The 17,500-nt window shown below is 50.4% G+C and overlaps 3 protein-coding genes across 3 annotated transcripts in view; 1 reads left to right on the top strand and 2 right to left on the bottom strand.

Moving 5' to 3' along the window:
• The window catches only part of LOC101078501 (plectin), a 48,474-nt gene extending 44,165 nt beyond the window's left edge, over window positions 1-4,309 (bottom strand). The window contains exon 1 of the mRNA XM_029844522.1: window positions 4,130-4,309. Within this exon, the coding sequence (XP_029700382.1) occupies window positions 4,130-4,175 (46 nt within the window). The 5' untranslated portion in view covers window positions 4,176-4,309. The remainder of the gene's footprint in view (window positions 1-4,129) is intronic.
• The window catches only part of LOC115251631 (microtubule-actin cross-linking factor 1-like), a 19,199-nt gene extending 1,848 nt beyond the window's left edge, over window positions 1-17,351 (bottom strand). Inside the window, exons 1-2 of the mRNA XM_029844528.1 lie at window positions 16,062-17,351; window positions 14,195-14,396 (exon numbers count right to left, since the gene is read on the bottom strand). Coding sequence (XP_029700388.1) covers window positions 14,195-14,393 — 199 coding nt within the window. The 5' untranslated portion in view covers window positions 14,394-14,396; window positions 16,062-17,351. The remainder of the gene's footprint in view (window positions 1-14,194; window positions 14,397-16,061) is intronic.
• Window positions 17,352-17,410: 59 nt separating this feature from the next.
• Window positions 17,411-17,500, top strand: part of trhrb (thyrotropin-releasing hormone receptor b) — a 2,725-nt gene continuing 2,635 nt past the window's right edge. Inside the window, exon 1 of the mRNA XM_011616988.2 lies at window positions 17,411-17,481. Coding sequence (XP_011615290.2) covers window positions 17,411-17,481 — 71 coding nt within the window. The remainder of the gene's footprint in view (window positions 17,482-17,500) is intronic.

Raw genomic sequence — 17,500 nt, 5'->3', positions numbered from 1 at the left:
CGTGTGTGTGTGTGTGCGCTGCCAACTCTGACACTGATATATGAGCCCCTCATTTGTGGGCAAGAAATACTGACGGACTGGAGGCATCATGCAAGAAACAGCTGTCTGTCACACACACATTTCAAGTTTATACAGTCAAACTTTGTTCCAGCCGGTGCACCAGTGCTACGGGTCGCCGGTGCACCAGTGCTACGGGTCGCCGGTGCACCAGTGCTACGGGTCGCCGGTGCAACCAGTCCTACGGGTCGCCGGTGCACCAGTGCTACGGGTCGCCGGTGCACCAGTCCTACGGGTCGCCGGTGCACCAGTGCTACGGGTCGCCGGTGCACCAGTGCTACGGGTCGCCGGTGCACCAGTCCTACGGGTCGCCGGTGCACCAGTGCTACAGGTTAGGGTTAGGGTTAGGGTTAGGGTTAGTAAATCTGTGGTAAATCTAATATTTCCACTTTCCAGTATGAAACGACCAGTATGAAACGACCAGTATGGTTGGTGTGATTTAATAGTTCTGAACCTAAACAAATTACAGAAACAGGATGGATCCTTTTTAAATGAAAAATGTTTTGAATAATTCTTCCATTTCTAAATGAACCTGCTGGTTCTGGTCCAGTCTGGCTCCACCGGCTGGTGTCCAGACCACCACATGCTTGTCAATGAGCCACAGGGAATTTAGAGCCAACGTGCAAGTTCATGCGCTGTACATCCATCCAGTTCAAACTGGAAACCACTGCTCACGTCTCAGAAGTCTGGATGATCCCCCAAGTTCTGGTCAAAACCCTTTTGTGGTTAAAAACAGACTTTTTCCAAGTTGTCAACAGAATACATGAATGATGATGCAGATTCCTAAAGATGGTTAACTGGTGATCAGGCTGCAACTACCATCAACCTAACCTTAACCCTAACCCTAACCCTAACCCTAACTCTACCCTAACCCTAACTCTAACCCTAACCCTAACCCTTAAACCCTAACTCTAACCCTAACTCTAACCCTACCCTACCCCTAACTAATAACCCTAACTCTAAAACTCCTAACTCCCTAACCCTAACTCTAAACCCTAACTCTAACCTACACTCTAATCCTAAACCCTAACTCTAACCCTAACCCTAACCTAACCATAACTCTAATCCTAAACCCTAACTCTAAACTCTAACCCGAAACCCTAACCCTAAACCCTAACTCTAAAACCTACCCTACCTAAACTCTAACCCTAACCTAACCCTACCTAACTCTAACCTAACCCTAACTACTAACCCTAAACTCTACCGAACTCTAAAACCCTAACGCTAAAACCCTTAAACCTCGAACTCTAACCCCTAACTCTAACCCTAACTCGAACCCGAACCCTCACTCTAAACCTAAAAACTCTAACCCTACCTCGACCCTAACCCTCACCAAATACCCTAAACCCTAACTCTAACCCCTAACGCAACCCGAACCCTAACTCTAACTCCTAAACTCTACCCTACCCTAACTCTAACCTCTAACTCTAACCCTAACCCTAACTCAACTCTAGACCCTAACCAACCTAACTCTAACTCTAACCTATAACCCTAACTCTACTAAACCCTACCCTAAAACCCTAACCCTAACCCTACCCTAACCCTAACTCTAACCCTAACTCTAACTCTAACTCTAACTCTAACCCTAACTCTAACTCTAATCCTACCCTAACCCTAACTCTAACCCTAACCCTAACCCTAACTCTAACCCTACCCTAACCTAACCCTAACCTAACTAACCCTAACTCTAACCCTAACCCTAACCCTAACCCTAACTCTAACTCTAACCCTAACCCTAACTCTAACCCTACCCTAACCCTAACTCTAACCCTAACTCTAACTCTAACTCTAACTCTAACCCTAACTCTAACTCTAACTCTAACCCTAACCCTAACCCTAACTCTAACCCTAACTCTGACCCTACCCTAACCCTAACTCTAACCCTAACTCTAACTCTAACCCTAACTCTAACCCTAACCCTAACCCTAACTCTAACCCTAACTCTAACTCTAACCCTAACTCTAACCCTACCCTAACCCTAACTCTAACCCTAACTCTAACCCTCCTAACCCTAACCCTAACCCCCTAACCCTAACCACTCTAACCCCTAACCTAACCCTAACCCTAACTCTAACCCTAACTCTAACCCTACCCTAACCCTAACTCTAACCCCTAACTCTAACCCTAACTCTAACCCAACCCAACCCAACCCTAACCCTAACCTAACCCTAACACTAACCCCAACTCTAACCCAACCCTAACCCTAACCCTAACTCTAACCCTAACTCTAACCCTAACCCATCAACCTAACCTAACCCTAACACAAACCCTACCCTAACCCTAACTCTAACCCTAACTCTAATCCTAACCCTAACTCTAACCCTACCCTAACCCTAACTCTAACCCCTAACCTAACCCTAACCCCTAACCTCTAACCCTAACTCTAACCCTAACTCTAACCCTACCCTAACCCTAACTCTAACTCTAACTCTAACCCTAAACTCTAACCCAACCCAACCCACAACCCAACCCTAACCCTAACCTAACCCTAACACTAACCCCTAACTCTAACCCAACCCTAACCCTAACTCTAACCCTAACCCATCAACCTAACCTAACCCTAACACTAACCTAACCCTACCTCTAACCCTAACTCTAACCCTCCTAACCCTAACCCTAAACTCTAACCCCTAACCCTAACTCTAACCCAACCCTAAATCTAACCCTAACCCTAACCCTAACTCTAACCCATCAACCTAACTCTAACCCTAACTCTAACCCTAACCTAACCCTAAACTCTAACCCCTAACCCTAACTCTAACCCCTAACCTAACCCTAACTCTACCCACCCTAACTCTAACCCTAACCCTAACTCTAACCCATCAACCTAACTCTAACCCTAACTCTAACCCTCCTACCCTAACCCTTAACCCTAACTCTAACCCCTAACCTAACCCTAACCCTAACCCTAAACTCTAACCCTAACTCTAACCCTAACCCCATCAACCTAACCTAACCCTAACACTAACCCTAACTCTAACCCTAACTCTAACCCTCCTAACCCTAACCCTAACTCTAACCCTAAACCCTAACTCTAACCCAACCCTAAATCTAACCCTAACCCTAACCCTACCTCTAACCCATCAACCTAACTCTAACCCTAACTCTAACCCTAAACCCTCACCCTAACTCTAACCCTAACCCTAACTCTAACCCCTAACCTAACCCTAACTCTAACCCAACCCTAAATCTAACCCTAACCCTAACTCTAACCCATCAACCTAACTCTAACCCTAACTCTAACCCTCCTAACCCTAACCCTAACCCTAACTCTAACCCCTAACCTAACCCTAACCCTAACCTCTAACCCTAACTCTAACCCTAACTCTAACCCTACCCTAACCCTAACTCTAACTCTAAACCCTAACCCTAAACTCTAACCCCTAACCTAACCCTAACCCTAACTCTAACCCTAACTCTAACCCTAACTCTAACCCTAACCTAACCTAACCCTAACTCTAACCCTAACCCTAACCCTAACTCTAACCCTAACTCTAACCCTACCCCTAACCCTAACCCTAACCCTAACTCTAACCTACAAACTACAGGAATGTGATAACTGACTGAGGGCTGGATGAAAGTTAAAATCCTCTCCCTCTCTTCTGCATTTTCAGTGTTCATGAACCTGACAGGGAAGGCAGCTTTAGTTGCCTCCTGCCTGAGGGCAGGGCACCAGTAGGTCGTAGTGCTGCTCTGCTGCTCTGCTGCTCTGCTGCTCTGCTGCTGCAGGTTTAGGGCTGCAGACACGTCCCTCCTGCCGCATTCTGCAGCAGGAGCCTCCTGCAGCAGACGCACTCATAAAACACACCGACTCAGGCACAATGGGTGCCCGACCCGCCGCCCCCAACCCTGGACACGCCTGCACAACAAGCAGAACAAAAGCTTTTCAGCCCTTTTCTCTGTGGAACCATGCAGAAGAAGCGACACGGCCGAGAATCACAAATCCACCGATTGGCCCAAAAGCCTGGAAAACCTTCCGAAATAAACTTTTTGTTCATGTTGCAACCACGTGAGAAGGAAGCCTGCGCGACGGTCCGAGGAACCAAAAACAGGACAAAGGCGAGAGGAGTACCTTTAAGAGAGCTGATCTCGTGCTGAATAGAGCGTCCAGAATCCATGTTCAAGGTTCTGCAAGGTCGGCTCAGGAGCAGAACGTGGCGCTGGAGGATGGAGCGTCTCCACTACTGCAGAGTGCTGCTCTGCCTCCCCCTTCTGGCTCTGCCTCCCCCTTCTGGCTCTGCCTTCCCTCTGCTCTGATGCTCCCACTGGAGTTCACAGCCTAGTGATTCTGTTTCTACTCTCCTCCTCCCTCCTCTTTTCCTTCCTCTCTCTCTCTCTCCCTCTCTTTCCTTCCCTCTCTCTCCCTCTCTTTTCCTTCCCTCTCCCTCCTTCTCTTTTCCTCCCCCTCCCTCTCTCCCTCTCTTTTCCTCCCCCCCTCTCTCCCTCTCTTTTCCTTCCTTCCCTCTCCCTCCCTCTCTTTTCTAAGCATGACTCGGCAGTCTAACCTGCATTGCTGAGTCGCAGCACCTTCTGAGAGGCAGAAGGTGAAGCTGCAGCCATAAATCATGAAGCTCGGGGAGCTCCGTGATGGAGGATGATGCACTGCCCGATGTCTGCAGTGGGCGCAGCTCTTTCCCTCATGGGTTCGGAGCTGAAGCTGCACATTTCTCACACTGACATGCAGGACTGTGCAGGTTTATACCATCACTCTCCATCTCTTCCTCATAATTATCTACAGCAGCTCAGTGGAAGTGATGGTCACATGATCTTCACATTAGACTCACTGTTATTTTATTGGGTGGCCTGCAGACACTCTTCACGTTCAGCTAAAATCTGCCCCTTTTATCTTTAAATACGGATAAATGACTAATTTATGCTTTTATTTTCTGGACCATAACACATTAAAAGAATCAAACTATTAGAAGACAAAACATACCTACATTTTCACGACTATAAGGCGCACCTAAAACACTGAGATTTTCTCAAAAATCGACGGTGCGCCTTATAATATGGAGCGCCTTGTGTGTGGACTAAGTTCCAAAATCTGCTGTGCGCCTTTGGTGGGTGCACTACGGTAAACGCTCCACCAATCGATTAGCTGCACACCTCCGCGTAAGGATCCCCTAAAATGGCGCCGGTCAAGCGAGACGCGTATGAATGAGGCTTACTTTAAACTGCAGGCCATCGAATATGAACCTTAACCCTAACCAGGAGAGGGCGGCCATCTTCCCTAACCCTAACCAGGAGAGGGCGGCCATCTTCCCTAACCCTAACCAGGAGAGGGTGGCCATCTTCCCTAACCCTAACCCTAACCAGGAGAGGGTGGCCATCTTCCCTAACCCTAACCCTAACCAGGAGAGGGTGGCCATCTTCCCTAACCCTAACCCTAACCAGGAGAGGGTGGCCATCTTCCCTAACCCTAACCCTAACCAGGAGAGGGCGGCCATCTTCCCTAACCCTAACCAGAGAGGGCGGCCCTCTTCCCTAACCCTAACCAGGAGAGGGTGGCCATCTTCCCTAACCCTAACCAGGAGAGGGTGGCCATCTTCCCTAACCCTAACCAGGAGAGGGTGGCCATCTTCCCTAACCCTAACCAGGAGAGGGCGGCCATCTTCCCTAACCCTAACCCTAACCAGGAGAGGGTGGCCATCTTCCCTAACCCTAACCCTAACCAGGAGAGGGTGGCCATCTTCCCTAACCCTAACCAGGAGAGGGCGGCCATCTTCCCTAACCCTAACCCTAACCAGGAGAGGGTGGCCATCTTCCCTAACCCTAACCAGGAGAGGGTGGCCATCTTCCCTAACCCTAACCAGGAGAGGGCGGCCATCTTCCCTAACCCTAACCAGGAGAGGGTGGCCATCTTCCCTAACCCTAACCAGGAGAGGGCGGCCATCTTCCCTAACCCTAACCCTAACCAGGAGAGGGTGGCCATCTTCCCTAACCCTAACCAGGAGAGGGCGGCCATCTTCCCTAACCCTAACCCTAACCAGGAGAGGGTGGCCATCTTCCCTAACCCTAACCAGGAGAGGGCGGCCATCTTCCCTAACCCTAACCAGGAGAGGGTGGCCATCTTCCCTAACCCTAACCAGGAGAGGGCGGCCATCTTCCCTAACCCTAACCCTAACCAGGAGAGGGTGTCCATCTTCCCTAACCCTAACCAGGAGAGGGTGGCCATCTTCCCTAACCCTAACCCTAACCAGGAGAGGGTGGCCATCTTCCCTAACCCTAACCCTAACCAGGAGAGGGCGGCCATCTTCCCTAACCCTAACCCTAACCCTAACCAGGAGAGGGCAGCCATCTTCCCTAACCCTAACCAGGAGAGGGGCGGCCATCTTCCCTAACCCTAACCCTAACCAGGAGAGGGTGGCCATCTTCCCTAACCCTAACCAGGAGAGGGTGGCCATCTTCCCTAACCCTAACCAGGAGAGGGCGGCCATCTTCCCTAACCCTAACCAGGAGAGGGTGGCCATCTTCCCTAACCCTAACCAGGAGAGGGCGGCCATCTTCCCTAACCCTAACCCTAACCAGGAGAGGGCGGCCATCTTCCCTAACCCTAACCCTAACCCTAACCAGGAGAGGGTGGCCATCTTCCCTAACCCTAACCAGGAGAGGGCGGCCATCTTCCCTAACCCTAACCCTAACCAGGAGAGGGTGGCCATCTTCCCTAACCCTAACCAGGAGAGGGCGGCCATCTTCCCTAACCCTAACCAGGAGAGGGTGGCCATCTTCCCTAACCCTAACCAGGAGAGGGCGGCCATCTTCCCTAACCCTAACCCTAACCAGGAGAGGGCGGCCATCTTCCCTAACCCTAACCAGGAGAGGGTGGCCATCTTCCCTAACCCTAACCAGGAGAGGGTGGCCATCTTTCCTAACCCTAACCAGGAGGGTGGCCATCTTCCCTAACCCTAACCAGGAGAGGGCGGCCATCTTCCCTAACCCTAACCCTAACCAGGAGAGGGCGGCCATCTTCCCTAACCCTAACCCTAACCCTAACCAAGAGAGGGTGGCCATCTTCCCTAACCCTAACCAGGAGAGGGCGGCCATCTTCCCTAACCCTAACCCTAACCAGGAGAGGGTGGCCATCTTCCCTAACCCTAAACCAGGAGAGGGCGGCCATCTTCCCTAACCCTAACCAGGAGAGGGTGGCCATCTTCCCTAACCCTAACCAGGAGAGGGCGGCCATCTTCCCTAACCCTAACCAGGAGAGGGCGGCCATCTTCCCTAACCCTAACCAGGAGAGGGTGGCCATCTTCCCTAACCCTAACCAGGAGAGGGCGGCCATCTTCCCTAACCCTAACCAGGAGAGGGCGGCCATCTTCCCTAACCCTAGCCAGGAGAGGGCGGCCATCTTCCCTAACCCTAACCCTAACCAGGAGAGGGTGGCCATCTTCCCTAACCCTAACCAGGAGAGGGCGGCCATCTTCCCTAACCCTAACCCTAACCAGGAGAGGGCGGCCATCTTCCCTAACCCTAACCAGGAGAGGGTGGCCATCTTCCCTAACCCTAACCCTAACCCTAACCAGGAGAGGGTGGCCATCTTCCCGAACCCTAACCGTAACCAGGAGAGGGCGGCCATCTTCCCTAACCCCAACCAGGAGAGGGCGGCCATCTTCCCTAACCCTAACCCTAACCAGGAGAGGGTGGCCATCTTCCCTAACCTTAACCAGGGAAGATGGCCATCTTCCCTAACCCTAACCCTAACCAGGAGAGGGTGGTCATCTTCCCTAACCCTAACCAGGAGAGGGTGGCCATCTTCCCTAACCCTAACCCTAACCAGGAGAGGGCGGCCATCTTCCCTAACCCTAACCCTAACCCTAACCAGGAGAGGGCAGCCATCTTCCTTAACCCTAACCAGGAGAGGGTGTCCATCTTCCCTAACACTAACCAGGAGGAGGGCGGCCATCATCCCTAACCCTAACCCTAACCCTAACCAGGAGAGGGCGGCCATCTTCCCTAACCCTAACCAGGAGAGGGTGGCCATCTTCCCTAACCCTAACCCTAACCCTAACCCTAACCCTAACCCTAACCCTAACCCTGACCCTGACCCTGACCCTGACCCTGACCCTGACCCTGACCCTAACCCTAACCCAGTTAGAGGTTAGGGTTAGTCAGTGTTAGTGTTATGACAGTCTCTTATGACAGTCTGTGTTATGATTGTTGCTTATCTCAACTAATTAATGATCCTAATCTAATGACCATATGGTGACTACAGGGGACTGAATAGATGGGGGAGGAGCTAATGCTCATTCTGTAGTCGGCCACAATTAAGATGAATGTTTATTTGGTTCGTCATATTTAAGGGACACTTATATCGTTTTAGGTTTAAAATATGTTTCCTGTCATATCTAACGCTGTCATTTGTTCCAATATCTTAAATTTCGATCCTAAATATCAACTATCTTAATATATGACAGATGGATCAACCAATCTGAAGCAGGATGAGAGCCAGCCGCCGCCCTCGGTGGTCCAGTGAAAGGGACCTCAGCGTTTACAGGCCCCCTAAACCAGAGATTTTTCTTGTTTTTGATTAAATTGGAACCGTGCTGACTCTGTTGCCTGGGGCATTCCTGACATTAATCTGGCTTAGCAGCATGCCAGAACCAGGTGTTAACACTATTGTTCCGTCACAGACCAGTGAGGGATCAGGATCTGTGGTCAGGACCTGGGTCCAGGTGGGAGATTGGGATCTGTGGGTCAGGACCTGGGTCCAGGTAGGAGATCAGGATCTGTGGGTCAGGACCTGGGTCCAGGTGGGAGATCAGGATCTGTGGGTCAGGACCTGGGTCCAGGTGGGAGATCAGGATCTGTGGGTCAGGACCTGGGTCCAGGTGGGACAGCTGATTCCTACAGCTGCTTCTATTGTGCTTGTAATTAATTAATTAATTAATGAGCAAATGAACCAATGTGCAGATGCAAAGCTGCACAGAAAAGTCAATGAACACATCATTAACCTATGCCTATATGGCTAAAAGTCTGACATGTTGTCTGACAAAGTCCCCACATGCTAAAGTGCCTTTTCACAAACATATTTCAATAATATTTGATGGAAATAACAAAGGACATAACTTTCAAAGCTCTTCTAAACTGTTTGGGAAGAGGCTAAAGCTACACAAATGCTAACTCGTCCTCGTGAAGGTTCCCTTCATGTTATGAGTCGTTTTAGGTGTTCAATGACTTCAAATTGCTCCATTTGATCCTGAGAACACTGAATTTATTCAAACTAAAGTCTGATCGTGGTTGAGTGGACGAATCTGAACCTGACAAAAGCTGTGATTGATTCAAATTCCTGCCCACATCTCGGCTTTTTTAATGAAACAGGACTCCCTGTTTCATTAAGCATATTAGCGTCATGGAAACTGGGACCTATTGTGGTTTAATGAACTAAAGTTTGATGTGTTTATGGTTTTTATGAGAAAATAAGCCGCAGAAATACCAGCATTTAGCACGATTTGTTTCTGTCTCCAGTTTTCAGCAGCTCAAATGTTTCAGTGGCACATGTGAACAAATGGGAGGTTGGTAGTTGAAATGGACCCTTCCTCAGACGTTCCACAAAGAAATGGACCCTTCCTCAGACGTATCACAAAGAAATGGACCCTTCCTCAGACGTTCCACAAAGAAATGGACCCTTCCTCAGACGTATCACAAAGAAATGTACCCTTCCTCAGACGTTCCACAAAGAAATGGACCCTTCCTCAGACGTTCCACAAAGAAATGGACCCTTCCTCAGACGTTCCACAAAAGAAATGGACCCTTCCTCAGACGTATCACAAAGAAATGGACCCTTCCTCAGACGTTCCACAAAGAAATGTACCCTTCCTCAGACGTATCACAAAGAAAGAAATGTACCCTTCCTCAGACGTATCACAAAGAAATGGACCCTTCCTCAGATGTATCACAAAGAAATGGACCCTTCCTCAGACGTATCACAAAGAAATGTACCCTTCCTCAGACGTTCCACAAAGAAATGGACCCTTCCTCAGACGTATCACAAAGAAATGTACCCTTCCTCAGACGTTCCACAAAGAAATGGACCCTTCCTCAGACGTTCCACAAAGAAATGGACCCTTCCTCAGACGTTCCACAAAGAAATGGACCCTTCCTCAGACGTATCACAAAGAAATGTACCCTTCCTCAGACGTATCACAAAGAAATGGACCCTTCCTCAGACGTATCACAAAGAAATGGACCCTTCCTCAGACGTTCCACAAAGAAATGGACCCTTCCTCACGTTCCACAAAGAAATGGACCCTTCCTCAGACGTATCACAAAGAAATGGACCCTTCCTCAGACGTCTACTCCACCTGAAAACCTTCTGAGCTCTCATATATTTTACAACTTTTGAATTCACTGTCACAGAAGAACGTTTGAAAATAGAAGTGATGTGAAATCAGCTTCATTTGAATCGAGTTTTCTCAGGGCAGCAGCGACTGATCACATGGATGCGTGAGGGATCCATGACTGTACAGGTGCACGGCAGGTATGCAAACACAGACGCTGCTTTCTATTTTTGTGTTTGAGCTCAAGTTGCAGGAATCTGATCTGGGGAAGGGGGGGGGGGGGCGTTTCCACGGCAGCAGCGACTCACAGGGCTGATGTCAGGACCTCGAAAGGAACCCAGTGCTATTTAAACACTCACACACACACACACACACATACACCCACTCACACACACACACACTCACACACACACTCTCTCACACACACACTCTCACACACACACACACACACACACACACACACATACACACACACACACACACACACTCACACACACACATACACACACTCATGTACATAATATCATGTCACTGCTTCGAGCATCTTGGAAAAGAACCTAGAATTTTCTTATAAAAGCACAAATAAGTAACCCCCCCCCAGATGGGAGGTGCCCAGACACTTTCTACCACGGTACCCTTGAGCAAGGTACAGAATGCTCAAACCGACAGCCGACCATGTTGTGATGACCAGTTGTGCAACAAGCTGTGACGTAGCTTGTTGAGGACTGCGTCAACTCCTGGTTGTATGTTTACAGGAGCATCAACCTCTGGCAACCTGGCAACCTCTGACAACCTGGCAACCTCTGGCAACATGTGGCAACCTCTGGCAACCTCTGGCAACCTGGCAACCTCTGGCAACCTGGCAACCTGGCAACCTCTGGCAACTTCTGGCAACCTCTGACAACCTCTGGCAACTTCTGGCAACTTCTGGCAACCTCTGACAACCTCTGGCAACCTCTGGCAACTTCTGGCAACTTCTGGCAACCTCTGACAACCTCTGGCAACCTCTGGCAACCTCTGGCAACCTCTGACAACCTCTGGCAACCTCTGACAACCTCTGGCAACCTGGCTGTCATTGCGATGAGAAGCTACGTTCTCACCTGCGGTGCCTTTTTTCTGAAAATGAGGTGGAGGATTCCAGAGGAAGAGTTTTTCCGGGTGCTGCTCTCGTGGAACACGGCTACGGATGCTCCCAGAATCCTCCGGAAAACAAAAGTGATCCTGCTTTATTTCTATTGATTCGATCACCTGGATGGGGAATGGAGACAAATGGATCGAGTTCACTTGCACAAATCAGCTCAGCGTCCCCGTCACAACAGTCAGGAAGTGTCTTGGAAAACAAGGTGAGATCCTGGCAGGACCAGGAAGTTAGAGGAGGATTCTGGGATGACCCGGCAGGATCACTCCAGCACAAAACCGCGTGGGAAGAAAACCGAGGGGTTTGATTGGATGAAACAGTTCAGGTCCAACAGTAAGATTGTTGTTCCTGAGCAAGACTCCATGTGGAGAGGAAACAGGGCTCATAATTCCGATCCAGGATTGGTTTTCTATTTTAAAGCTCCTTGAAGCGGAGCAACATCATCGGGTTCACGTCCCCCCGCAGCGAAACGGAGGACGTGGTGCTCAAAGCTGCTCCAGGTTCTGCTGGAACAGCGGCTAACAGGGAGGACTCCAGGTTCTGACTGGCCCGTGTTGGCCTGTGTGGACCTGTGGTCCTAAAGATGGTCTGTAGCGAGTCCTGTTTACCCAGAGAGTCGGCGCCCCCCCCCCCGCCGGCCGCCAGCTCTCCTCGCTGCCAACGTGTGTGTTCTCACCACTCTGTCCCACATCTCCCAACCTGAGATGTCGGACCTGACGTCTCTGTCCGGAACAAACGTGCTGCTTCCTCTGGCTCCCACACTGAGTGGGTGTGTCTGAGGTGGGTAGAGGCAATTCTAGAAGCGTCCCTCTGAGAACGGCACACGTGCACAGTAAAGCAGGGGCGTCTTTACCTTGTACTTCTCTCTGACGTTCTCATAGCTTGCACGTAATCCTGCTCGTCCAACAGGCGCTGACCCGGCTCACACGTGGGCATGGACATGGTTTATCTCAGGCTGAACTGAACAGGGAACCCTTCACTCTCTGTGAACGTTCTGCTAACGTCTGCCCCACACCCCGGGATACTTGGACAGCTCTCTGAGTCCCCACCCTCTTTCTTGTCCACACTCAGAGACAGTGTCCCCCTATAAAGCTCCAGATTTCATTCCGGACCACTGGCACCACCACTCCCCTCCTTTACTTGGGAAATTGCCCTTCACATATCAGAACCTCCCTCTTAAAGGAGCAGCAGTGGTGACATACCGGCGTAGTTGGTACCACTTGAGACGGAGTCACTGATCCTGTTATAGACCCACGCGCCCCAGAGACGGACACGGGTGCCTCATCCCAGTAACACACCAGTCACAGACCGAGCAATGCTCCTGCTACTGGTGCAACTGGACCTGCCAGTTGTTGGAAGTCGTTGGAAGCTGGAACAATTGTATCTGTGAGATGAGGGGACGCCTGTGGAATTCCTCCTGCTGGCTCTGTGTTGCCATGCTGGGCTTTGGCCGTGCAGCGCTGGCACCTTCGGATCATTTCATTTCATTTTCAGTTCAAATCAAACACAAACACAACGCTACATCCTAGCAGGACTGGCAGTGAGGGTAAAGAGGAAACGTGCTCACTGTCAGCAGAGCACGCTGCCCCCAAGTGTTCCGCGGTTGTATTGCACGACCGCCTTTCCCTAAATCAAAGGCAGTTAAATGCCCTTAAATCCCCACTAAAGCAGAGGTGCTCTCTCCTACCATGCAGACATTGCTTTCACCTCAGATCCACATTCCTCGGAGAAGCATTTTCTGCCCGGAAGGACAGACTCAGCTTGTCCGTGGCTCTGGAGGACCGGGACCTGCATCCAGGCAGCAGCTGTCAGGGGTAGTTTGTCCTGATAATCTCCCCAACCAGTGCTGTTTAATAAATGAGGAGATTAGTGGTGAAGGTACCCTCCTCGGAGGTGGGAAAGAAAGCCATTTTTCTGCATGATAACCAGATTCCATCCCTTGGGTGATCATACGGTTCGGTTCACAAGGATGGGTGGGTGGGTGGATGGATGGGTGGATGGATGGATGGATGGATGGATGGATGGATGGATGGGTGGGTGGGTGGGGATGGATGGATGGATGGGTGGGTGGGTGGATGGATGGATGGATGGGTGGGTGGGTGGGGGGTGGGTGGGATGGATGGTTGGGTGGGTGGGTGGTGGGTGGATGGATGGATGGATGGGTGGGTGGGTGGATGGATGGATGGATGGGTGGGTGGATGGATGGATGGGTGGGTGGGTGGATGGATGGGTGGGTGGGTGGGTGGGTGGATGGATGGATGGATGGATGGATGGATGGGTAGGTGGGTGGGTGGGTGGATGGATGGAAGAAGGGTGAGTTGAGATCACATCTCACATGGGCGCTACAGCGCCCCCTTCTGGCCGTCTCAATCACAGCTGGAGAACGGCGCATATATATTCGTGGAACTGATGGAGAACATCTGTCCTCAGAAACTGATGGAGAACATCTGTCCTCAGAACTGATGGAGAACATCTGCCCTCAGAACTGATGGAGAACATCTGCCCTCAGAACTGATGGAGAACATCTGCCCTCAGAAACTGATGGAGAACATCTGTCCTCAGAACTGATGGAGAACATCTGCCCTCAGAACTGATGGAGAACATCTGTCCTCAGCACCCTGCTCACATCCAGAACCTCTGCAGAAACTCTGACGAGGCCCAGCTGACCAGAGGAACCAGAACCTGCCGGCCCCCCTGTGCTGGGGCCTCAGCAGCGTCCTACCTGCGATGCGGATGACGGCCCTCTCGGCTGGATCCAGCACGTCTCCAGAGGCAGACTTGGAGCGCTTCATGCGGTGGTGCCTGGGCAGGTTCCAGGGCAGCGTGTCGCCAGGAGACGAACAGCATTTGGGATCGCTGGAGCGCTCCTCCGATGAAGCCCGGATTAAAGGGTTCTTCTTGGGCCCTGACTCCTCCTCCATGGTCTGGATGAGGAAATAAAAGGTTGATAGAAGGTGACTTAAGAACAGATTCCAGACTGTCTGGCAGACAGCATCGTTTCGCCCATTTTAATAAAGTTAAGTAAATTATGTACAGAAAAAGGCTTTTAGCTTTCCCAGAGTGTCCTGGTGCTGACCCAAAGTCCTGACAGGAGGTCAAACCTCAAGCTCCAAGACCAACAGCTGCTAAGTGTCTCCAAACACATGACACACTTAAGCTAGTGCAGAAGATTGTATGGACACAATATGGACTGCTGCCGTTTTAATATGTTCTGGTTGGGATGATATAGCCGCTACATCATGTTGCTACATGTAAACCACCCCCCCCAATACAGTTCACCGTGGGTGTAACCAACGGCAACAGTGAGGCGTCGCCATTCTGCACCAGCTCTGCAATGACTCGGCAGCGTGAGCATCAGGGCTGCTGACTGGAACGTCAGCGTTCTTCCATTTTAGCTGTGACTCAGCTAAAACCAGCTCCTCTGATCCGACCAGAGGAAACAGAAACTCCCAAGAATAGCGTCAGACTGGTTCTGACTCGGTTGACCAGCCTCCAGCACGGGTCAGACTGTTCGTTATACATTCAGTGTACAGTATATCACAAGTTATGTTATATCCAAACAACCTCCTTTATTCTAAATGCACTGTACAACCTGCACAAGTGCATATATGTGCATATATATGTGCATATATATGTGCATATATGTGCATATATGTGCATATATATGTGCATATATATGTGCATATATATGTGCATATATGTGTGCATATATATGTGCATATATGTGTGCATATATATGTTGCATATATGTGCATATATGTGCTATACTAGCAACTAACAGGCACATATTTGAGCATACATGCTGTCATTTTCATCATCATCTCTTTGGGATTATTGCTTAAAAAACAAGATGGTTTTAAAACAAGTAAACAGGGTCCAAAGGGCTCAACTCCTCGCAAACGTGACCATCTCGGGAGGAACGTTGCTCTCTGGACCATCGCGCAGCCCTGAATCATCCAGGCGGTTTGGTGCCTTGCTCAAGGGAACCTGGGTGGTGCTCTAAAGGCGTGCTGTCCTCCCAAGGTCCCCTGCAGCCTGAGCTACTGCTAGCCTAGCCTGAAGATGCTCACGTTACGCTACAGTAAATATGTCATGAAGACCACGCTGAGTTATTTATGTGCACCATCGTCAACCAACTGTATTTTTGGTCTTCGCACCTCTGCAGTGTGACGCAGAGCCAGCTGTTCTAGACAGAGGTGCTTCACTCGTGACGTCCTCCTGGGTTAGGGTGCCACCAGCAGCAGCGACCAGGCGGTTGTGACGCGGTTACCAGGCAACCGCAAAGACCGCGAAAAGCGTGATCTTGGGACTGGCAGCGCTCGAGGATGAACGAAAGTTAGCGCGGCCTTTGGATTCTTTCCCTCCTTCACTTGATGGGCTTCAGTGGGTGCCTGCGTGATCATCACGCACCATTGCGGTTCTGGATCCAGGAGCTGTTCTGGATGTTCTGGCGCGTGGGGATGGTGCAAAAGGAATAAATGCACGAATCTATCAGCGTTTTCCAACGTGCGCGCGCCTCCAGCGACATCCTAACATCCCAGTCGCAGCCTCGGCTATGCGGCCAAAAGAACCAAGCGCTGCATACTCACGCGGGTGAAGGCGGTTCTGATCCGAGAAGCTCACTGTGGGCTCGCTGCAGTGGCCGCCACCGATGCGCTCACCAGAACCGCTCCATGCCGAACTGGGGACCGCGTCTGGGACCCGTCTGCTCGGTCATTCTCGCAGAGCTGCGGGACTGCGGAGGAGGAGGAGGGTGCCCCCCGCCCGCACGCCGCATGCTTCCGGGACAGGGCGAAGGTCCGACCGCGAGCTCGGCTGCGCGCGTGTATAGAAACGCGTCAGACTGCAGAAAGCGTGAAACGTGACGCTGCACTGCGGGTTTGAGACGCTTCCAGAGACTCTACACGCACAAGTGACGCGTCTGCAACCTCTACAGACACGCGCGTTTCATGCACGCGACAGGGATTAAAATAGACGAGCACATCAACAAAGTTGGCTTTTCTCATGGTGTGAGGGAATATAAGTGTGACGTGTTTCTATTGCTTGACAGTTGCGGGTTCTCGCACTCGTTCCTACGGTGGCCGACAGGGGCGAAAAGCTCCAAAGGCTTTTGAGGACCGCAGCATTTTTTCTCTCGCATCTCTTTATTGTGTTGTTGTGTAATGCATCGTTGGTGTGTGTATTCAGGAAATGTGACAAACATGTTGAAATTAAATCCCAAAAGTTCTCTTTCATGTAAACTGATGTGTGATAAATGTAGAAACGGAGTTATTTCATCAACACGCCGGGAGTCGCTCTGCATGACGGAGGAAATTCACTCCTCACCTTCTGGGGACGCTCCTCCGTCTCCAGCCCGGCTTTACGCCCACGTCGCCTCCGTTTGGGCTGTGGCGACTCCTGTCCGAGGGCCAAAGTCTCCTGCAGCACCGCGTCCTGTGTCTGTCCAGGAAACACCTCCTTTTTCCTTGGATTTTTTCTTCTTCTGGAATCACCAAAAGAGGAGGAACATGCATTTGCTTCAAAGTATGTGTTGTTAATCTCCCCTTTAGTCCAAGATCTTCAGTCGGGAGTCATTTTAAGATTGTTTCAAACGTCTGTTAGCTTAAATCATCAGTGGCCAAAGTGGAACAGATTTGATTTCGCCCAGTCAGTTTCACATCTCAGCCACTGGAAATGTTCTGGATATTTGGCACGGCCGGACTGAGCCGGACAAAAGCTTCCTCATTCAAACATCTTTGATTCTGATTCACGTTGGCAGGTAAACAAAGGCTAAATTATTTGTACTGTTGTTGGAGTCCAACTAACAGCCATTCATCATCGTTCACAATAGTTGTCTAGTGCAGCTTTTAAAAGCGCTTATTTGCTTACATCCCTTTTAAACTTTGCGTCATCTGTAGCAGAGTTTGTGGGAAAGCGGGCGGATCGATAATTGGCCGGGATGAGGGCCGGTTTGTTCTCTGAAGTAATCGAGTGTTCAGACTTGTGCAACGTTCTGAAAAGCACCGTTGTGTAACCGCATGTTCGCTGT

Source organism: Takifugu rubripes, chromosome 12 (genome assembly GCF_901000725.2).
Source record: "Takifugu rubripes chromosome 12, fTakRub1.2, whole genome shotgun sequence".
Lineage (NCBI taxonomy): Eukaryota > Metazoa > Chordata > Actinopteri > Tetraodontiformes > Tetraodontidae > Takifugu > Takifugu rubripes.
The sequence above is the reverse complement of the archived record's forward strand: the minus strand, read 5'-3'. Positions and strand labels throughout refer to the sequence as shown.